The 20,221-nt window shown below is 49.2% G+C and overlaps 9 protein-coding genes across 9 annotated transcripts; 6 read left to right on the top strand and 3 right to left on the bottom strand.

Moving 5' to 3' along the window:
• Positions 1-71: 71 nt before the first annotated feature.
• BDP81DRAFT_95792 (major facilitator superfamily domain-containing protein) lies at positions 72-1,971 on the bottom strand. The gene is made up of 6 exons (XM_060596527.1): positions 1,817-1,971; positions 1,742-1,764; positions 1,654-1,682; positions 1,337-1,604; positions 1,112-1,282; positions 72-1,056 (listed from the first exon to the last, which is right to left on the bottom strand). Exons 2-6 carry the CDS (start codon positions 1,761-1,763, stop codon positions 191-193), a joined length of 1,356 nt encoding a protein of 451 aa, XP_060441365.1. The 5' UTR covers position 1,764; positions 1,817-1,971; the 3' UTR covers positions 72-190.
• A 950-nt stretch (positions 1,972-2,921) lies between these two features.
• Positions 2,922-4,667, top strand: BDP81DRAFT_483692 (putative D-mandelate dehydrogenase). Its single transcript, XM_060595074.1, has 3 exons — positions 2,922-3,535; positions 3,628-3,960; positions 4,141-4,667. The coding sequence occupies exons 1-3, from the start codon at positions 3,214-3,216 to the stop codon at positions 4,491-4,493; spliced, it is 1,008 nt and encodes a 335-aa protein (XP_060441364.1). The 5' UTR covers positions 2,922-3,213; the 3' UTR covers positions 4,494-4,667.
• Positions 4,668-5,065: 398 nt separating this feature from the next.
• On the top strand, positions 5,066-5,967 carry BDP81DRAFT_435653 (uncharacterized protein). The gene is made up of 2 exons (XM_060591072.1): positions 5,066-5,192; positions 5,268-5,967. Exon 2 carries the CDS (start codon positions 5,306-5,308, stop codon positions 5,714-5,716), a length of 411 nt encoding a protein of 136 aa, XP_060441363.1. The 5' UTR covers positions 5,066-5,192; positions 5,268-5,305; the 3' UTR covers positions 5,717-5,967.
• Positions 5,968-7,670: 1,703 nt separating this feature from the next.
• On the top strand, positions 7,671-9,868 carry BDP81DRAFT_355832 (family 43 glycosyl hydrolase). Its single transcript, XM_060586296.1, has 6 exons — positions 7,671-7,750; positions 7,805-7,946; positions 8,013-8,175; positions 8,238-8,516; positions 8,592-9,593; positions 9,654-9,868. Exons 1-6 carry the CDS (start codon positions 7,699-7,701, stop codon positions 9,684-9,686), a joined length of 1,671 nt encoding a protein of 556 aa, XP_060441362.1. The 5' UTR covers positions 7,671-7,698; the 3' UTR covers positions 9,687-9,868.
• On the top strand, positions 9,859-12,160 carry BDP81DRAFT_474325 (cytochrome P450; the record flags this gene model as incomplete). Its single annotated transcript, XM_060594686.1, has 5 exons — positions 9,859-9,926; positions 10,199-10,244; positions 10,602-10,967; positions 11,674-11,925; positions 11,987-12,160. 5 exons carry the CDS (start codon positions 9,859-9,861, stop codon positions 12,158-12,160), a joined length of 906 nt encoding a protein of 301 aa, XP_060441361.1.
• A 680-nt stretch (positions 12,161-12,840) lies between these two features.
• Positions 12,841-14,155, bottom strand: BDP81DRAFT_381286 (Alpha/Beta hydrolase protein; the record flags this gene model as incomplete). Its single annotated transcript, XM_060586882.1, has 2 exons — positions 12,841-13,921; positions 13,961-14,155. The coding sequence occupies 2 exons, from the start codon at positions 14,153-14,155 to the stop codon at positions 13,052-13,054; spliced, it is 1,065 nt and encodes a 354-aa protein (XP_060441360.1). The 3' UTR covers positions 12,841-13,051.
• Positions 14,156-14,297: 142 nt separating this feature from the next.
• Positions 14,298-16,685, bottom strand: BDP81DRAFT_474323 (uncharacterized protein; the record flags this gene model as incomplete). Its single annotated transcript, XM_060594685.1, has 6 exons — positions 14,298-15,208; positions 15,276-15,509; positions 15,582-15,666; positions 15,825-16,130; positions 16,417-16,545; positions 16,600-16,685. The coding sequence occupies 6 exons, from the start codon at positions 16,683-16,685 to the stop codon at positions 14,414-14,416; spliced, it is 1,635 nt and encodes a 544-aa protein (XP_060441359.1). The 3' UTR covers positions 14,298-14,413.
• A 423-nt stretch (positions 16,686-17,108) lies between these two features.
• BDP81DRAFT_95719 (uncharacterized protein) lies at positions 17,109-19,312 on the top strand. Its single transcript, XM_060596525.1, has 4 exons — positions 17,109-17,347; positions 17,417-18,599; positions 18,657-18,924; positions 18,987-19,312. Exons 1-4 carry the CDS (start codon positions 17,226-17,228, stop codon positions 18,998-19,000), a joined length of 1,587 nt encoding a protein of 528 aa, XP_060441358.1. The 5' UTR covers positions 17,109-17,225; the 3' UTR covers positions 19,001-19,312.
• Positions 19,313-20,213, top strand: BDP81DRAFT_95720 (uncharacterized protein). Its single transcript, XM_060596526.1, has one exon. It carries the CDS (start codon positions 19,625-19,627, stop codon positions 20,120-20,122), a length of 498 nt encoding a protein of 165 aa, XP_060441357.1. The 5' UTR covers positions 19,313-19,624; the 3' UTR covers positions 20,123-20,213.
• The last annotated feature ends 8 nt before the right edge of the window (positions 20,214-20,221 follow it).

Below are 20,221 nucleotides of genomic sequence, written 5' to 3'. Positions count from 1 at the left end.
TCAATTGCCGTGGACTAAGGTAGGTAGTTATAGGTTGTTGGTCTTCTCTTTTTCAGCATCGCCCAAGCTTCGCGTTCTTCTCCTCGAGTCTGTTAGCTCCGCTCCACACCTGGGTTGGCGTAAGAATTCATGTTTCCCACTGCCATTCGGCTCAAAACTGAACCATAAACCCCTGAATCATGAGCCGCTACTACAAGGTATACTGATAGGCAGGATGACACTGCCATTTCTCACCTAAAATTGTGGATCGTGGTCCCAAGCGTGTACCTTCATTCTGATAATCCTCGTCTCCGGCAACGCGGAGCCTACGGTTTCGCCAGCGAAGGTAGAAGTGAAGTGAAGTAGCCAGGAGAACGCACGTTCCAGAGAAAGCCACATTGATGATATTTGCCTGCCAGTACTGTGGTCCATGCGACTTTGGATAGAAATAGCTTGCATAGATCGAAGCCAGATTCGATCCGGCGTTGACGACAGCGTACGATACAGCTCGTTTGGTTGCAGGCCGAGGTAGTGTTGTCGAGTCCCATGACAAGATACATCCGAATGAACCGTATACGCTCATCATCATGAATGTCGCCGTGTATCGGGCTGCGACATTGAGAGTAGTTGCCGAGATGATGAAGCCAACACTGCAGAAGACCTGGGGCCACACGATGTGGAGCCAACGCTCACGATGCTTGTCGCTGTGCCAAGAGTTCGTGATGCCCAAAATTGCAGCGAAGACGTAGGGCGGAGCAGAAAGAAGCAATGTGTTTCGTTGGTTGTATCCAAGTGTTGTTACAATGGTGGGGAAGAAATTGGCAATCGCGGCAGCGGTGTTCAGTCCAAGCTGCATGAGCCAGATCATGTAGAGTGCTGGATCCGTGAATGTCATTTTCAGCCCCTGCAACGCTGATGCTTCTTCTCTATTATCTTCTTCAACTGCTTCTTCGGTTATTCGAAGGATAGCAAGCTTTCTCTCCTCGTCTGTGAGCCATTTGGTGATCGCTGGAAAGTCCGGAAGTGTGAGATATGTTACGATGGCAACCGGGATTGGGATTGTCCCCTCAATGATGACTATTCAGGTAATGTTAGGTTATTGCCATGCATATTCTTTGAGATAACTACTCACAAAGCCATCTCAAATCGGCGAGGCCTAGCTTTCCATCCATGCCTCCCATGATCGCGCTACCTAGAAGGCCACCGAAGGCCCCTGCCATCTGTCCCGCGACATACAGGACCGAGATCCTGACTGCCAGCTCCTTCTTCGTGTACCAAGAACTGAAGAGGTACAAGACGCCAGCTGATGAGGTATTAGCCAAATAGATAGTCTTGACACCATACACTCGAAACTCACGGAAGAATGGTGCCTCGACAAATCCTAACAAGAATCGGAGAACGACAGCCCCCTTGTAGCTCTGCACTGCGCCAGTGGAGGCACTAACAACTGCCCAACAGCACATGACCACCGGAAGAAAGACACTGGGTCTCATCTTGTTGAGGATCATGTTTGTGGGAACCTGCGTGAGGATGTACCCAACGAAGAAGACACTGATGATGGTATTGTACTGGGTTCCAACCAGACCGATATCCTTTTCAAAGTTTCCCAGGCGGGCCGTCGCAATCTGATGACAGTCAGTGTGGTTCCCTTTAGCGAATGTGGCGTTGCTTTACGTTGTTGCGGTCCAAGTAATTGAGCACATGTACGCATCAATGACCACGTCAGTGAGAGCTCCGTAGAGAAGAGTGGGGATGAACTTATAGAGCAGCATCATTAGAGGCATCCTAGGACGTTGGTCAGAAATAGCAGGCTACGGGCGTCTGTCGAGATACTTACGTCCGAATGTCAATCCTCCGCACAAGCCGTCGCTCTTTCAAGTCTCTTTCTTCGATGACTACATCCTGGGCTTTGTCTGGTTTGACTGGGTGATCCAGCGTTTCGACGTGGAGGTCTAGAGTGTTATCTTTACGAAGGTCACTAGAGGCCTTTTCGGTGTGTGATCAAGGAATTTCGATGCGATTGAACTTGAGACCGATACATTGACGAATGAGGCTCGATCATGGTCACATATTTAAAGCCGGCTGAGGAGATGTTATCGGACTGCTCGCCGATATCCGCGGTCTTCTCGCATTGCGGGTACAACATTTTTATTGCCCAGATCTACGTCCTTTCCCCGCCAGAAATCGCGGATAAGTTTTCCTAGTAGTGGATCTCATGCGAAGAGAATGATAATAGTAGCCAGATGTTTGCTCAGATTTGGCCACCCGAGTAGAATGGTTGGTCGGAACAGGCTTACGAACCGGTCGGTTCCTGAATGACCTTAGCTTAGCGTACCATGAACACATAGGTAGACAGGGCTTCATCGGAAAGTAATTTGTTGGCTATTTGAGACATGGGTGCTGATGCTGGAAGGTTGGTAGCATCAGGTGTCCCATAAGGTATGGCACTTAGCTTACTTACATTGAATGAAGGAGGCTGATAATTGCGAACATCCGGTCTCGGACCATCGAGCTTATGTTCTTGTAAGATAAGTATACTCTACACAAAACCTCGAGCCTTTGAATTCTTTATTCGAGTCATTGAAAGCTCACAGCTGGATTCGAAATCTGGTATTCATCTGCATTCGTCTCGAGTGTATTTAGGCACTTGCGTGTGTATCCAGATCCCACTTCCCCCGCAACCCCGGATATCCATACCCGCTAGCTTCGACCCCGGATCGTGGGGTCGTCTTACGTGCTCATAACACAATCAGTTGGTGCCGCTTAGACTAGGCTTACTGTACTGGTTGGTGCAACGGCTCGGGAATCGGATATTCTGAGCCTCTAAGCTCGCGTACCAGGCTCTAGTGGTCGGCTTTTATTACAATACGTCAGACTTCCCAACACGACCCGCTTTGTCGTCGGGACTCAATCAGTCGAGCTGCAAGCAAGTGCAAGGGAGGAGCCCCAAGGTAAGTACCCAATCGAGGCTTGGGATGATGTGCTCGAAGAAGTCCCCGATATCGCTGAGTTCTGCGGGAACTTGACCCGAATACCTTGTTCATCTGCAAGAGGGGATGGGCATGTAGGAAGGTTGCATGAAATATGTAGTGATTTAAGAGCTCTGAGATTCCATTTCGGTGTAATCCAGAGCGTATCATATCACCGTGAATTTTCACTGAACTATTTTGTGACAAAGAGAGGATCTTGTTGGCACGCCAAGCTAATTTCAGTATTAACCATAACGTCCTCAGAATGCCGAGCGCTGTCAAACCCATCGTACTCCACATAGGAGATCCGGTTCAATACAACACGGAGCGGTACAAAGAGTTAGAACAGATCGCTACAATCCTTAGACTGACCACAGAGGAGAGACAGAGGGAAACCTTCTTGGAGGCTCTGAGGGAACAGCGATGGGGGAACTTCTCAGCAATCCTGCGACCTTTTTGGAACTCGGGTGGCGAGATGGGCCGCTGGAACAAAGAGCTTATTTCACTCCTGCCTTGCTCTGTCAAAGTCTTTGCTTCCGCAGGTGCCGGATATGATTGGGCAAACGTTGATATCCTGGCTGAGAAAGGTACGCTATCACCATCGATACAATATATCACCGTATCCGACACTCCCTGATGACTTTAATGACAGTTATCCTCTAATGCAATGGCGCATCAGCGTCATCCGAGGCTGTGGCGGACATGGCGCTTTACCACATCATATCAGTGTTCCGCAATATGCAATGGACCAATACAGCAGCACGGAGTGGAAACGCAGATCAGTTCCTCGATGCACACCGACACAACAGTGAGACAGCACACAACCCCAGAGGCCACACACTCGGCATTATCGGCCTCGGAAACATCGGCTATCGAATTGCACAAAAAGCTCACGCCGCTTTCGATATGAAGATAGCATACGTTGATCCTATTCCCAAGTCAGCTGAGCAGGAAACAAAAATCAAAGCTGTGAGATACCCGGATCTGGACACTATGCTCGCCGTGGCGGATTGTGTGACAGATAGAACGCATAGTAGCCATAAGGCACGATTTGGAGGACGATTTGAACTGTATCTAGCAATAGTTATAGGGCGACGGCTCTCCACGCCATATACCCTTCGGGAGGTCGGCCGCAAGGGCGGCTGCGCCCTTGCCGCCACGGCGTTAAATATAACACACAACACACACTCAGCGCCTGGAGGGGCAGAAGGTGGCAAGGCACTCATCGATGCCTCACGCCTAGCAAAGATGAAAGCGGGATCTCGACTGGTCAATGTTGGACGCGGGAACTTGGTGGATGAAGATGCATTGGCTGATGCACTGGAATCTGGGCACCTCTTCGCTGCTGGACTCGATGTACACTCCAACGAGCCACGTATTAACACACGCCTGGTCTCAATGAGGGATGTGAGTCTTACATGCCACACCGCTGGTGGAGCAGTTGAAACCAGAATCGGCTTCGAGGATCTGGCTATCCGAAACGTCATTGAGGTACTACTCGGGAAGGGACCTTTGACAGCGGTAAACAAACATTTGCTTGGGTAGAAGAGAATCGTTATCATAGGGTAAAGACGATCCAAAAGAGAACAGCGAGCTTTTGCAATGGCTTTTGATCTCTCGGTGCAAATGCTCACAGTCTCACTGAACTAACTCTTTTGCTTTCAGAAACATTACATCCGCATCAAGAGCGCCGGGTCTTGTGCAGCTTGAACACCAGACATTGTCACTGGCCAAACACTGTCAAGGCCACACCTTGATGCCTTGATAAGTGTGGCCAAGTTACACGTCGGGGGCTTTGTTCTCCGAATCTTCCGCCACCCAGCATCATTCTGTATGTCCCAGTTGATTGGACACGCTAATCGCCTTTGCAGGGCGTTTCCGCCCACAGCGACGACTCCGGCCATTGACAGATGCAGTAAGTACTTAATCATGCATGTGTGTACATTGGCTGATAAACTAGCTTGACGGCCTCCCGCAGCTACCCTCGATTTGTGCCAATCAAACTGGAAGTGTGCCGCAAAAAGAAATCGACCAGACGGCACAGTCTCTTTTAGCATGAGGTGATTGTTGAGAATGACCCCTCGTCCTCTAACCAATGGCTTCCTCAGCACCCCAAGGCCAGCTTTCCTTATAATACCTGACCATTGACCGCCAGAGACTCTGTGACTCTCTGTGTACTCCTTGTATCAACCTTTTAGTTAGGACGATCAACTTAACGGATTTTCATGCCATAAGAATAGCTCTGTAAGTGGAATCGACGTTGAAGGACTTATCTTTATCCTGATTTGGAACGAATTTGCAACTGATAATACTTCCAAGACATGGAGACTCCTGGGTAATATACCGTAGTAACGAAAATGGCCAGCAGAATACAACAACGCATCGAGGAGAATTGCAAGACCATTTGGGGAGATTACGATTATGAAATCGACTATGAGACGGATGACAATGAGACCTTCCAATACTTTGTTCTGCGAGATTATGGAAGCACATTCGGCTCAGCATTGGCAATGACCTTGCTCTGTCACTCTGAAGAGGCTGCCTATAGGGAATTGGACCGGATGTTAAGGATATGGGCAGCACAGGTCAGACGAGGGACACCCATGACAAAAGAGGAGAGCCTGGAGATATTTGGTGGTCCAAGAGGGGAGTTTAAGCGAGTCTTGGAGGTATTTTGGGGTGCATCAGCAGCAAGTCAGGCTGCTGTTCAATCTACGGAGTCTCAGAGGAAGCAGGGCAACGGGAAGCAGGCACATGTTACAGAGTGAACTCTTGATGCATAAGTACTAAGTTTGGTGGTGGCATTATCATCGGTCGAAGATCCGATTCTCCGAAGGACTGAGCTTCTGCCAGGGCCAAAAACATAAGCGGTATCTAGAATGAAGCCATCTCCTTTTCCCTAATTGAGGAGGTTCTTCGGTGTCGCAGATCAATGTCGAACCTTTTAGAAACCAGCGTAAACTCATCGTTCAATCTGATCTACCATCAATTGAAATCAGCATGCTCTTTCAAACCACTCATTGACGTTCGTTTCTCAGGCGCTCAGCCTCAATCAAAGCAAGTGCACGAATAAGAAGGAGATGGCGGCTACAGTTTCGCAAACACCCCGAGCAACGCTTCCTCCATCAAGCTCAATAATCTTTTTGCAAGGTTCGGGATTTTGGCAGCGCTCAAACTTGCCGGGAAGGGAGGCACGGCTGGTCGCACATATCGAACAGTGGGCGCAAGATCTTCCGCAAAGGGTCTTTGTCGTACAAAAACGAATCCGTGATTGCCGGCCAGTAATTACGCCTTGTTTACCACACACCCCCCCAGATTTACAGCATTCTAGGCTGGGAATCTGCGTCCTACTTGCTGTACTTGCCAACTGGGGACATACCCACTGTCAATTGCTCAGTGGGCGTCTCGCGCACCTTAGTTCCAGCAGAAAAAGACTTTAACGAGGCGGGATTTGAACCCACAACCCTCGGTGTAGTGCTTACGTAAGCTGGGCTTTCCAGAGGAAGTGCACACTAACCAGTAGAGGCAAAGGGCTCATAACTGTCGTACAAAAACGAATCAGTGATTGCCGGCCAGCAATTACGCCTTGTTTACCACAGTCTTCGAGTAGGATTGTTGCTGGGGCTGGAAGAGTTGCGGTGGATCGGCTGTATGGAAAGTGCTGCAGCTGTCTGGTGTCTAAAATCTGAATGGTATTCGGTATGCTGTTGGCGTGCAAGTGGTGTTTTGTAGATGGTTGCACATCTCACTTTGGAAGATTATACCGTCTTTTGAAGAGTTTGATAAAAAATTGTTTCTAAGACAGTTACCCCAACAATGAATCAATCCCATTACAGACGCATTGTACGAATCACCATCATTCAAAGCCTTTGTCTAGCTGTTGGTACAGCGAACCTGAGTTGGGCTTTGTGAAGCTTTGTGCCTTAAGGAGATTCGTTGAGTACATGTACCTAGACTTACAAAACCTGAAACTATCTCAAATTCTTCGAGCTCAATAACAATAAGCTGACGTCAAACAAAGGGATTAGGAGACGACAGTAGCTCCAGGACATAGCCATAGATCATTGCCCATGCATGGACCTGTAATTCAGGTCAAACGTTAGCCGTGCTATGTTGTCTACCTAAATCAAGTTGAGAACGATTAGGAGAGCACGTATGTAGAGGAATCAAAGAACTGGGTCATTCAACTCTAAACCATCAGATCATTTATCGCAATTCAACTTTTCAACAGTTTTTTCAGATGTATCTTTAGATGTATATTTGCAGCGGAAATTGAAGGTTCAGAACTGTCTAGCTAGCACGTTGGCTGATCCTAAGTTGGGTGTGCCATCCGAGGCTCAGGGAGGTCAATGTGAAAATTGACAAGATGTAGTATAATTCACTCATCGACACCTTGAAGTATGATGTTGCCTGTCCATGAGAAGCTGGCGAACAGAAACCCTGAAAGGGTTGGACAGAGTGGTTCCGCCACAACCTCGGCAAGCATCACCGCGAAGCCCGAATGGAGCCATTTTAGCCAAGTTCATCCACTTTTAGCTGAGATGCAATGCCACCCATCCGGCATTCCGCCCAGGGTCAATTGAGCCAGGCATTTACCCGTGAGGGGTGCAGAACCAACGTCATTTACCCCGGATTCTGAGCAATATAAATCACCCATAAAATTGCGAGATTAGTCCGTGATATCTGGTAGAAGGTCAGGTAGTACCATGTTTGTGTTGCATTTGGGTCGAATGACACCGAGGCACCCGATATGAAGTCCACTATTTTCATGCGACTGGCCTCAGTGGTTGCACTGCTTCCGAGTAAGTTGATTGACCAGGCAAGTGACAGTGACTAGAGGCTTATTTCCCGGACAGCATTCGCACGAACACTCGTGAACCCCATTATTCCGGGGTTCAATCCGGACCCGACGATCATTAGAGTTGGTCAGGACTTCTTCCTGGCAACTAGCACGTTTGAGTTCTTTCCCGGCGTCCCCATCTACCATTCAACTGATCTGTAAGTCTAATTTGTTGGCGACATTGCATTTCCCAGGGTTATCCGGTTCTAATTCAATGAGTACAGCGTAAAATGGGAAAACATTGGTCATGCACTGTCTCGGCCGTCGCAGTTGAACATGCGAGGTACCGCTCCCAGCGGAGGTATTTTTGCGCCGACATTGAGACACCACGACGGCCTCTTTTACCTAATCGATACAGTTTTTGATGTGATCAGCCCTCCTGACAACGTAAGCATGTTTGGTATAACGAGACTTCTTTTGTCTACTCAGAGTATTGACTCTCTCCATAGGTGACACGGGTTCCCCGTTCATTTTACGTCACGACCCCGAACATCTTCGATCAGGCTAGCTGGAGTGAACCTACATATGTCGACCAGTGGGGTTTCGACCCAGATCTCTTTTTCGATGATGATGGGAAAGTTTATTTGACTTCCACGTTCTCAGAATTCGTCGAGAATGGCAACTTTGCAAACTGGATCACGGAGATTGACATCAAGACTGGCGACTCTCTAAGCAACTCCCGTGTTCTCCATACCACGACAGTACCTCCAGAACTTGGCTACCCGCTTGTAAGTGTCGTTTCTTACAACCACCATTATCACAAGCAGGTGCCTTGGCTAATGTGCAACCAAAACTGGTCTTAGACTGAGGGAAGCCACTTGTATAAACTGAATGGGACATATTACATGGTCACCGCCGACTCCGGAACGGAGGCTAACCACAAAGCAAACGTGTACCGCTCCCAATCCTTGGATGGGCCTTGGGAAGGCAATCCAAACAACCCTGTACTGTGGAATGGTGAAGATATGTCTTTGCCTGTGCTTGCTACGGGGCATGCAGACATTGTTGACGACGTCGATGGGAACTGGTGGGCGGTGTTTCTCGCTATTCGGCCACAAAACCCCAGAAACAGCACTGGGCTTCCTCAGCTTGGTCGCGAGACTTTCTTGTGCCCTGTAACATGGGACGCAGATGGATGGCCTGTGTTCAACAATAATGAGCCGATTACTGAGTATATGCCTGACGTTTTGTACGACTTGGACCGGCCACAGGTGTGGCGCGACGACTTTGAGGGAGGACTAACGGATGAGGTTTACTACTACACACGGACACCGTACAAAAGCTTCACAGATTTCGACTCTAGCCCTGGGAAGCTTCGAATCAGAGGCAACGTTTACACTCTCAACGATCGCGAAACCCCAGCAGCACTGCTCCGCAAGCAGGTCGACATCAATACCACCTTCAGCACCGAAGTCAGCTCATTCAGCCCGGCATCGTGGCGACAGGAGGCCGGTGCAAGTGTCTATCTTAGCATCCACTATCACAACGAAGTCGCCATTACTTACTCGAACGACACCGGTAAGCGATGCATAGTCACGCACACAAGGACGGGCCCAGACGCAACGCTCAACACCACCTACATCGAGGATGAGGATGTTGCCAATGGTGACTCAGTAAAGCTTTTCATCGAGGCCAAAGATGCCGGATATCGTCTGGGATATTCCACAGGTGACAAAGCACCAAGTTGGCTTGCGACTGTTGAGAATCGCTGGCTACAGTCATACGTTGAGGGCTGGCAGAACTTTGTCGGAACTCATTTCGCGATCTACAGTACTGGAACCAGGCTTCCGACTCTGAACCCTGCGGTATATCTTATCTCTCCCAAGCTTCTATAATGCAACGCCGCTGACACTACTGCTTTCCAGGATTTTGAGTACCTCCAGACGGAATTAAACTAGCATGGATGGTGCGAAGTCAAGGGGTATTTGCAAGGACAGGCCGCCAGGCTACGCCATGTACTCAGCACCTGAGGTGGTAGATGAAGCTATCATCTTCAGGAGACTCTTTTTAAGCTGAAATAAACTCTCTTATTCCATGCCTTAACATTCAGAAGGATGATTTTGCGTCAACATGAAGCCGGGCGCTTCAATCTTTGGTCTCGCATTGATCGCTTCTTCAAATTCACAACATAAGATTAAGTAAGTGGCTTAGTGATGTGAAGTACGATTTTAACTTACTTGAGGAAAGAAACCGATAGCATTGACTATGTCTAAGATAAAATGCACATGACTCTAAGACAGATTGATAATTATTTCCTGCTATCCCACCCGTTGTCTAGATGGGTCAATGTCAAGCTACCTCCTTCGCGTTTACTACACGTAACTACTTTGTTTCCATTGAACGGCAACTAGGCTAGCTCCTTGAGGGTAACGTCAGGCGTTTTCGAAGAGACAATATTATCATCTGACAGGCCCGAGGTTCAAGAACACCACAGTAGCGCAGACAGAATGCCCCATGTAAGTTGGTATTCCGTATTGGCCCGTGATGGAAGACTGATTTGATTGGCTCGCACGGAACGACCCCCCTCTCGTTTTCTTAATGCACACTTTGAAATTCCGTTTCGACCCAGTGATGGAGCAATCCGATTGGCCCAGACGGAACGATCGAGCTGAATGAAGCAGTCTGTTGTGTGTTTCCGGAATTTCGGCCGCCCACGCTTGAACATGGAATGACTTGCGAGTGAATGCACTGCCGAAGTCAAACGAGCCCGGCGTATATTAGTTCTAGGTTTTCTTCCAAAGGTGGTGGTTTGACCAAATGATTCCATATCACCAGGAAGCACAAAGATTGAAGCTAACATGGATGTCAAACAGTTATTACCACCCGTAACTGCGCACCTTTTTGCGTCGATTGCAGCCTTCTTGACTGCGGTTATTGGTCTCTACACGTTCTACTATCGCAATATTCATCCTTTGGCAAGATTCCCTGGCCCTTTTCTCGCGTCAATTACAAACTTCTGGAGACTCCGGGAACTATGGAGCTTGCACCTACCCGACACTCTCGTCGCGCTGCACGAGAAGTACGGTGATGTAGTCCGCGTTGACCCCAATATGCTTTCTTTCAGACAAGGAAGTGCCATTCCCAGGATTTACAAGGCCGGCCGAACCTTGGCTAAGACCAAGTTCTATGACGGGTTCAATTCATTCAATCCCAACTTGTTTGGAACTCAAGATGAAGAGGTGAGTCGCTAGAATTTTGGCGGTGAATTGGAGATCGCAGACTTATTCTCCTAGGTTCACTCGATGCGGCGGCGGCAAATGGCCCACGCATTTTCTTTACAGTCGATCAGAGAAATGGAGCAGTACATTGACGGCCACATGCTTCAATTCCGCAAAACCTCGACGAATACTCCAAGACGCGGCAAGTCTTCAATCTCAAGGAGTTGATAGCCTTCTTTGTCCTCGATGTCCTAGGCGATCTTGCCTTCCGGTGTCAATTTGACTCGCAAATTGAAAAAGACAGTTCGAAGCTGCCTCCCATTAATGATCACATTTTTCTGGCTTGCTTAATGGGCATGATTCCCGACTTTATGCCGTTCATCAAAACTATCTCTCCCTGGATTCTGTCACGAAACAGGAATAGCATCAGCACTCTGTAATGAGCCTATCACGTGCGTTATCACGTGATTTTTCATTTGTTCCTATATAACACTTTTCCTTGCTCGATTCTATTTGGGTTAATACATAGCCTGTAACATAGTTTAGATTAGCATAGACCATGTCGGCATAGCGCCCGGCACGTCCTTTTGTTACCAGACGTTAAATACATCATCATCATCATCATCATCATCATTTGGGTTAATACAAGACATTTTAAATACATCATCAACAAGCCACTTTTACCACACTTCATATGCCCATTGCTGCGTGCCATAACTCGTGACAGATTCCGATCCCATGGCTGCAAGTTCTCCAAAACCCGGCTGTGCATGAAAGAGTGGTTGAAGAAGTGGACGTAGTTGTTGAGAACGTTGGCTCAGCCATCGTACCGATCAAGGACCTGGAAACAAAGCTTCCCTATGTCATGGCATGTCTAGATGAAAATTTCCGGATGAACTCTGTTTTCACCATGCCATTGGAGCGAAAGGTGACTGCTACGGAAGGGTTCGAAATTGAGGGTCACGTAGTTCCCAAAGGCGTAAGTTTCCTCTTTCTCCTATGATACAATGACTGCTTACTGACAACGAACGAATGAAAAGACCGGTCTTTTCAGCCTGAACCACGTCGTCCATCATAATCCTGTTATTTGGGGCAAGGACCACAATGTGTTTGACCCTTCTAGATTTTATGATGAAGAGGGCGAGAAGCTCCAGCGTTTCCTAAGCCCCTTTAGCATGGTCATCGCATGTGTATCGGACGAAATATGGCCATGACCAACATGCTGAAGCTGGTTGCAACTACGTTTAAATGTTATGAACTTGAGATGGTGGACCCGAAGCAAGCTATTTCTACTATCAGCGTTGGAATTTTGGAGAAAGAAGGTCCATTGATGTGTCGTGTTCGTAGAAGATAGATAAAAGGTGCAAGAAATCAAGCAACATGACTTACACCGGCGCCTTCTCACTGAATCACCGGTTAGGGTTACATGATGTCTGTGTAATTACATGATGTCGATTGTTGATACGTGGAAAACATTACAGGCGTCATGTTAGTGGCTAACGTTGTAAGACAACCCCTAACCGCAGCGCTAATGTCTATTTCGACCATCGAGATTGACCCGTTCAAGTTACCTACCCGCGCTTGGGGGGGGGGTTCAACAGTGCCCCAAAAGGGTACAGGCTCCTTCCTCCTTCTGTTTTTTCCCTCCAGAGTCGATCTACTCTGTACTCATATGATCATCCTAAACGCTTGAATAGAAGAGAATCAGAACAGATGCTTAAAATTATTATTATTTTTAATTAAAATCGTGAATATTCTGACTATTCTAGGATCTGCACATAGTTGGACCATTATACGGGCAGAAGGATAGACCCCCAACACTATATATAGATCGGGTAGAGGCAAGGTCCACTTTTGAAACAACACCACCCCCCCCCCCCCCCCCCCCCCTTTAACCCGCATAGGTACCTTGAAATGACATCGTCATCAACGTTCCAGCACTCAACCATAGGTAGCTTTAGACCAGCTTGACAATTTGACACTAAGTGGTAAGTTGTATCAACCCCTCGAATTTCACACTCCGACTCTGATGTGGAAATCTAAGATTGGCATGGCTTAAGCATCTTCAGGCTTCTATTGATCGAGAGGCTGACTACCTCGTAGAGCTAGTTGGCTGCATTTTGTTCGAGAAAACCAATCGCCTTCCTCAGAGACTCTACAGCAGTCACCACATCCCCAGCTGGAGTCTCGACGTTAACATCGCCCGACCTTCCATCAAAACCGTGCTGAGCGTCAGGCGGGAACTCGGCTAAAACATGCACTCCAGATGCCTCGAGCTTCTCTGCGGCCCTAGTGCTACAGTCAAGCGGCACGGCTGAGTCGTTCGCACCGTGAAGCAACATGACAGGTGGGAGGCCATTCAAGTTGCCAAAGTCAAGTGGGAACAGCTGCTGGTGTTCTTCGGGGATAGCTGTCACTCCTTGGGCAGCAATCTGTTGAGCAAGGCCGGAGACGCCAGTCATGTAATCGGGGAATAGGGCGTCGATGTGCAGGGCCGAAGCAAGAGCAAATCTGCGGTCAGCAGCGGGGTCGCCTGATATCGGATAAGCTGACACAGGCTTCCTATCTTCACCCGAAGCCTTGGTCATGGGCCATGTTTCTAAAATAGGCCCGGTCTCAATTGGTGGCCGGTCGAAGATGTTCTTCCCGGAAGTTGTGTATCTAGTCCCAGAGGGATCGAGCATCCCGTAGATGAGCAGCAGTGCGCTGGGCTTCTTAACGGCCGAGACTGCTGTGTTGAGAGCCAAATACCCGCCGGCGCTTGACCCAGCGACTAAGAGCGAGCCGACGGGGCGGCCCAAGATCTCCGGGAGCGATGACCAGGCCCATTTGTAGGCATCTGCAGCGTCTTCCACGGAGGCCTGGGCGGTTGATTCGGGCATCAAGCGGTAGTCAGGAGTCACGAAGACCCATCCACGGGCGGCGCAGGCATGTACAAGCCAGTATGGCAAGAACGAATACCGATCTCCGACGATCTAGGAAATCTCTCATGTTAGTAAAGGCTCGAGCCGCACTGTATGAAACATCATGTAATCCGGTGGACTCACGAGGAAACCACCGTGGTAATGCAGCAAGACGGTAGCGGGAGACCCATCTGACTTCTCGGGGTACACGACGTCGGCATTGATGGTTATATCTGAAGTGGTTTTGAAGGGTACTGTTCGCGACGTGTACCCCGCCAAGGTCTCTAACGGAAAAGGGGAGCCCATCTTCTAAAAGTGCGGTCGCAGCGAGACGTTTGCCAAAGACGCAGGGCCAAAAAAGCTGAGCAAGGAATAAAAAGACGATGATCCGAATCGTAGTCACTTCAACATTGACACATAAGACAGATGAGGCAACGGGGTTGAGTGCACTGAGGTAATCCTTTGATGTTTCGTTCAGTTATTAATAAGTGATGACCCCGCCGGGATCATCGGAGGTAGTTTAACCCCGCTATTAGTTCCGCTTCGGAAGCGGCCGGAATTTGCTCAATCACCAATCGGAAATGTCCAATTGCTCGTTGCACAATTCGTGGACATGGGTGTAAGGTCAAAGAAACCGTTGAGCTGGTCGAAAACCATCATATCTCCCATGTTTCCGAACAGCAAGGCATCAGACGGGCTATCAACGCTCTCCCCTTGTTCGCCTGGCTCACTGCCACTGGATGCTGTGAGGGAAGAGCCGGACAGCTGTGCCCTGAGCTTTCGTAGGCCTTGAAGACGCTCCCAGAGAACCAGGAGCAGCGGCGACCGTTTGCTCAGAGCTCTGATCATTTCGAGCGCAATGTCTAACTCAATTGTGACCTTGTCACAAAACATGGAGCTGGCATTCACAACCGCCAGCAACAGGTTCCCAAAGGCAGTGAGCAAGAGGTGCTTGAAGAAGAGCGGGTTCCGCTTGATGATGGTAGTGTTTTCGTTGAGGCTCGAGAGCATCTGCAGCGACTCCCTGGCGACAGCGACGGCTTTGTGAGCATGTCTCTGGTGCTGCACGATCAGCGTTGCGGATTGAAGCACCGGGCGACAGATCAAGTTGTGTAGGTGACTCTTGCTGAGGAAAAGCACGGCCTGAACGTGCCGAACCTCTTGTCCCGGCTGGATAGGTTCAAGCTTCAGGTCATCAGCTAGAAGTTGGTACCACTGCTCTATTTGATAATCGAGATAGTCGATTTCGTCGATGTTGAGTTCACTCTCCTTCTCAACTTGGCTATTGAGGGCGTACCACATCTTGCCAGCTAGTTTCGTCCAGTCGAGGAGCGCGGTCATCACTGCGTCGTGGCCATTCTGCCGGACTGTCAGCAGGTTGCGACGGGATACCCAGTGAAACGTCGCAGAATTGGTGAAATCTTACCATCGCAAGTAGCGTAGGGTCAACGTGGCAGTCCTGTATGTAGAACGGATTCCCCTGTCCCAGGCTCGTCCTTCTTTCTAGCATATACACGCCTGCAGCTTGCTCTTCCGAGTTGTTGGCGTAGCGGTCCATGGATGTTCGGCGGTGCAAGCCCATTTCGAGGCAGAGACGGGCTGGGAAATCAATGATGCGACCGGTCCGCACTTCTTCGTCGAGGTGGTAGTAGTAAAGGGCCTGTGAGCACGCCGATTAATGACATCGCTCGAGCCTACTCTCTCCCTTGCTCCAGGTCAAAACACCACGTACCATGAGCACCAGCAATTGTATGTTGCTGATCGAATTTGTGCCCCAAAGGAGCCCCTCGCCAGCTTCGGTGGCGCTCTGAAAGAGCCTCTGGGCCAACTCGTTGCCCCCCCCCCCCCCCCCCCCCCCCCCCCGCTCTCCAAGTTCAGACAAATGGCCAGGATTAGTTTCAGTTTATTGGTATCGCTATGGAACAGGCACTGTGCGAGAGCTCCTCGACTTCGCGTCTCATGGACATTGACACACTGCAGAGTGTTCAAAACATTACTGGCAACCGCTAGCATCTGCTCTTCACTGACAACAGCGTAGAGGAAGCCAGTGCCCGAAAACCACTGCTTAATGTGGTTTGTCGCATCTTCAAGATTTACTTCCCATAGCGGATCTTGGGCCCGCAGCTTCATGAATGGCCCGTATTGTGCTAGATGAGATGGCATATTCGAGGCGGAGTTGGTCCTCGGTGTTGACTTGTCTAGAATGGCTGGGGGAATTCCCATGGCCTCCAGATTTCCTGACAACTCCGAAGGTGAACTCGGAGCTTGAGGGACCACAGAACTCCGGGGAATTACTGCTTGCGTCACATGGCATGTGATTTAATCTGGATCTCAGCATGGGGCTCGTCTGTTGCAAGTCGCCTGTGGCGATGGACTCTGTGGAGGGGCAGATTTTGAATCGTCGAGTGAGCTTTCATTTTGAGGAGAAAAGTGAGAAGGCCTAGGTAAATCCACGGTTCTTAGTTCTAGTCAGCAATTCAGTGCCACTTGCAGAAAAGGTAAAAGACAAAGAGGTCTCAACAATTGATGTAGAATGGGATACCTAGTGTAGTAGCGGCTTCACTTACCGTAAATTGGGTTTCTGAGCAGCTAAGACTCGACGATGCGGGTGGTACCCACACGTGACTGAGTTCCGTGTACATGCCGCACAGGGGTTGACACCGTCGCATTTGATCTTCTTTCTCTTGCACTCGATACTGGAAAGAACTTGGCAAACTTCCCATGATTGGGCGAGTGCAGGTTAGACATACCATGCCTGGTTGTCATAAGGAACCCTTCTGTTCCGTCGATGACGCAGCGCAGTATATCGGTCGCTGCTCTCATCGGAGGGGACCATCGCGCGATAGAACTCCAACAGCTTCAAGCCTGTTAATCACAGATAACCCGGCTATCAGCAATTCGGAGTTGGCGTAACGTCGCCTGTATCTTGGTCGATATTCGCGTGCCGGTCTTTCATACGAATTACTTTAGTTCCATGCTAGTCCTATTTGCCCCGATAGCGAGATTTCACCGAGTGGGGAATTCTCCAGATTTACCCCGCAATTGAGACGATCACCCGTGAGTTGAAACTTCGGTAATGGGGAGAGGCAGTAGTGTCCGTTCACATGGTTCAAGACACGTCGCTGATAATTGAATAAAGCAATACGAAACTAATTCCGGGCCCTGCATTCAGCACCGTCTCGATACTATTTGGGTTGTAGGAACGTCTTAGTCCCTGTCAACAAATACACACGACCCGACCTTGCTCTCAATAATACCTGATTCAATAAGACCAAGAGCCAATTGAGTCTACCAACTTTAGATATCGTTTCAATTCAAGGAGTAGGCATCGTGGCTCGCATCCTGAATCGCAAAAACACACCCATGAGCTCATCCGATGGACTGTCGCACGTGTGGGAAAGTATTCAAACGCAAGGGTCATTTGACCCGTCACTCGGCGCGGCACTCCAAGGACAAGCCATTTCACTGCGACTTTTGCGGAAGAAAGTTTGCTCGAAGGTAAGGTCTTCGGCAACCCCGGTGCTTACTGTCTGCGCACCATTGTCTCATTTTCTAAATCTTTGCCAGGGACTCTCTATTCCGCCATGCAGCCCTCCATGATCGCGATACACCATCACGACAAGAGACCCGGGTCGAGATGACTAGGAGGTGCGAACAAGCTTGTGTCGCGTGTGCAAGCTCAAAGCAACGGTGTCAGGGCGGGACTCCATGTTGGCGATGTTTGAAGAAAGGCCTTTCCTACTGCCGAAAAGGGCAGACATCTACAGTCGAACTTCAGCCAGATAGGCAATTTGAAGAGGAAGAAGAAAGTAACATGGAGCTAAATGAAGACGAAAGATCTCAGGAAACCACGACGACTAATATCTCTGGAATCTGTGGAATACGGCCATCTGCACCGACTGAGAAGGCATCTGAGACGTTTCTCGGAGTTGAGGACGTTGAAACGTTGGCTCCTGATATACCTCCATGGCTGCCACCACAAGAGATAATCAGTATACAAACGCCCAGGTTGGATCCTCTGCTTGAGCCCTGCCAGTTTAATCTAGGACTCGACATAGGCTTACATCAGCAACAATCCGATGCAATAGAGCTAGGATTGCAACTACATGATCCTCCGGGCGTATCTGGTTATGCAGACTGTACCATGGCGGAGGGCTCAAGCGGGATCTTTCGATGGCCATACGTCGATGGTGCCTTCCACGAGACCTTTCACTTTTCGGAAGACGGGCTCCTCAATATCTGGCAGAACATGTTTACACAGGAAGCCCCAACGCCACATATTGGATCCGCATCAGAATATCGTGTGCCTCATGCCACAGAGGCTCGGATTCCACGAGCGGACTCTGTTGAAAACGCACTAGAATCGTCTACCCTCAAGCTAACGTTCCCTTCCCTTAAAGCAACCGACGATGCAACAATCCAGTCTGAAGACTTTGGGCTGGTGAGAGAAATTGATGAGCAAGAGTACCAGGCCATCCTAAAATTCTGGAAGTCTCAAAAGGGTACCTTGTCACTCCGGAATGATGTCTTTCCACGCCGCGAGGTCTTGAACACATTCGTTCAGCTCTATTTCGAGCACTTTGACTGTCAATTTCCTTGTGTCCACCACAGTCAGGTGGAAGCAGGAAACCGACCGTGGATTCTCCTATTAGCGCTTGCGGCAACTGGCAGCCAGTACTCAGAGGTATCGAGATCCTTTGATCATGCTTTAGCATTGCAAGAACTGCTCAGAATTGCTCTGAAATCAAATGTATTACAAACCTCATCCTGTCTTGAGTACCGTCAGAAACTAATTGTGTCAATGTAGGCCCCGACTTCTCCAGCTTCTACTACAGTCTTTTATGTTCAGAGTCTACTGCTTCGGGACACCTTTTGCGTTTTTGCAGGCTCTGGGCGAAACAGATTCCTTTGGCAATGCGAAAGAAGCCATCTTGTGTTCTCATGCCAGATGCTGTTGAGCACTACCAAACTTCAAGACAGCCATGACGAGGCTCCACTAGAGGCTTCTATGCATACAAGATGGGAAAATTGGGTAACACAGGAGACTCGCCGGCGAGTTATCCATTGTGCGTTTCGTATGTTTCTCCCTGAAATTTGGGTCTAAAGCCGATAACAACAGCTAACGCCCTGCGCAAAGATTGGACTCCCTAGCGCTCATCTTTTGTAACCACCAGCCCGTCTTTCAACTGAATCAACTGCCAATGATCGAGCCCTGTGCCGACACTCTCTGGGGGTCCCACACTGCGGAAGCATGGAGCACAGAGATGGCCAAGACAACATGTCAGTGTCCCACCCCATCTTTCGAAGGTTTAGTACGCTGGCAGCGTAATGAATAGCCAAACCTCAGGAGCGTAGTGTTCAAAGCAGAGCTCCTCAGAAGTTTGACGGCTTTGCTAGCAGCTTTGCACTGGTTGTAGCTTGTATGCAGGAAAGACAGCTTCTTCTCTCCCTCGTTGGCCCCAACAACCAGCTCGAAGCCTTTGCAATTGAAAGCTCTCTAGGTGGGGCTCACTTACGTCCTTTCGGGTCGTCCTTTCGGGTCGTCCTTTCGGGTCGTCCTCGGCTCAGTCTTTCACCGACACCAAGCTTCATCTTCTCAACGATGAAATCGAAAGCTTGACAGAACAGTTCGTTTCTTTTGATGCGGGAGGTCGTGGGGAGGTAGATGGTCGCAATAATATTGCCTCTCTCCTCTTTCACACAGCGTCAATCTTCAGGCATGTTTCTTTCCAAGCTTTACTTCGCCTATCAGGATGGCATTCATCCACCGTTGAGATGGAGAATGCGACAGGCGAATTAAAAGGCTGGATTCTTCGGAATCCTGAAAGCTCCAGGAAGTGCCTTTCTCATGCTGCAGCTATCTTTGCTCAGTTAAGACGCACTCGCCATCTCGCATGCGTTGATCCGTTGGCTCTTATCTCGGCCGTACTCTATATACGCCTTTATGACCTCTCCAAAATGCGGACACCCGTCAACTTGGCCGGGCTATCTGGCCCCAGCCAGGAATGCAGCAAGACTCTGCCTCCTATACGTTTAGATTGCTTAACAGATACGCCAGCGCTCAATCGTTGGATCGAGGATGCTGAACCGGCTCGCATTCACATCACAGGGGTTGGTATACTTTGTGGACAAGTCAGTTCGTCGAGGTTACTTTTGGAGACGCAAAGAATTCTGCAGGGCTCTTCTGCATGGCGAGGCATGTGTCAGGGCCTTTTCAGGGCAGCAAGTGGACTGTTGAGTGGAAAATGGTCGGCATTTTGGGAAGAGGATTAGAGTAGAGCTTAAATTCTTCCTGCTGAGCTGATGGCCATAAAAATAACGATTGGCTTGGCTGAGTCTTCTGTTTGTGCACCTTATTTCCCTGAGAATCTC

Source organism: Colletotrichum phormii, assembly GCF_030913505.1.
Source record: "Colletotrichum phormii strain CBS 102054 chromosome Unknown BDP81scaffold_20, whole genome shotgun sequence".
Classification (NCBI taxonomy): Eukaryota; Fungi; Ascomycota; class Sordariomycetes; order Glomerellales; family Glomerellaceae; genus Colletotrichum; species Colletotrichum phormii.
Note: the sequence above shows the minus strand (reverse complement) of the source record. Positions and strands in the feature narration are given on the sequence as shown.

Excerpts from the sequence above, each read along its gene's own strand:
- BDP81DRAFT_95792 (XM_060596527.1), bottom strand. The coding sequence starts at position 1,763 with ATGCCTCTAATGATGCTGCTCT. Across the intron at positions 1,283-1,336 it reads TGTCGAGGCACCATTCTTCC|CTGGCGTCTTGTACCTCTTC; the intron begins GTGAGTTTCGAG and ends ATACCTCATCAG. Across the intron at positions 1,057-1,111 it reads CGCCGATTTGAGATGGCTTT|TCATCATTGAGGGGACAATC; the intron begins GTGAGTAGTTAT and ends TTACCTGAATAG.
- BDP81DRAFT_483692 (XM_060595074.1), top strand. The coding sequence starts at position 3,214 with ATGCCGAGCGCTGTCAAACCCATCGTACTCCACATAGGAGATCCGGTT. Across the intron at positions 3,536-3,627 it reads TGATATCCTGGCTGAGAAAG|CGTCATCCGAGGCTGTGGCG; the intron begins GTACGCTATCAC and ends ATGGCGCATCAG. Across the intron at positions 3,961-4,140 it reads TATGCTCGCCGTGGCGGATT|CGCCTGGAGGGGCAGAAGGT; the intron begins GTGTGACAGATA and ends ACACACACTCAG.
- BDP81DRAFT_355832 (XM_060586296.1), top strand. The coding sequence starts at position 7,699 with ATGAAGTCCACTATTTTCATGCGACTGGCCTCAGTGGTTGCACTGCTT. Across the intron at positions 7,751-7,804 it reads AGTGGTTGCACTGCTTCCGA|CATTCGCACGAACACTCGTG; the intron begins GTAAGTTGATTG and ends TTTCCCGGACAG. Across the intron at positions 7,947-8,012 it reads ATCTACCATTCAACTGATCT|CGTAAAATGGGAAAACATTG; the intron begins GTAAGTCTAATT and ends CAATGAGTACAG.
- BDP81DRAFT_95719 (XM_060596525.1), top strand. The coding sequence starts at position 17,226 with ATGGACTGTCGCACGTGTGGGAAAGTATTCAAACGCAAGGGTCATTTG. Across the intron at positions 17,348-17,416 it reads GGAAGAAAGTTTGCTCGAAG|GGACTCTCTATTCCGCCATG; the intron begins GTAAGGTCTTCG and ends AATCTTTGCCAG. Across the intron at positions 18,600-18,656 it reads GAATTGCTCTGAAATCAAAT|GCCCCGACTTCTCCAGCTTC; the intron begins GTATTACAAACC and ends GTGTCAATGTAG.
- BDP81DRAFT_435653 (XM_060591072.1), top strand. The coding sequence starts at position 5,306 with ATGGCCAGCAGAATACAACAACGCATCGAGGAGAATTGCAAGACCATT.
- BDP81DRAFT_95720 (XM_060596526.1), top strand. The coding sequence starts at position 19,625 with ATGGAGAATGCGACAGGCGAATTAAAAGGCTGGATTCTTCGGAATCCT.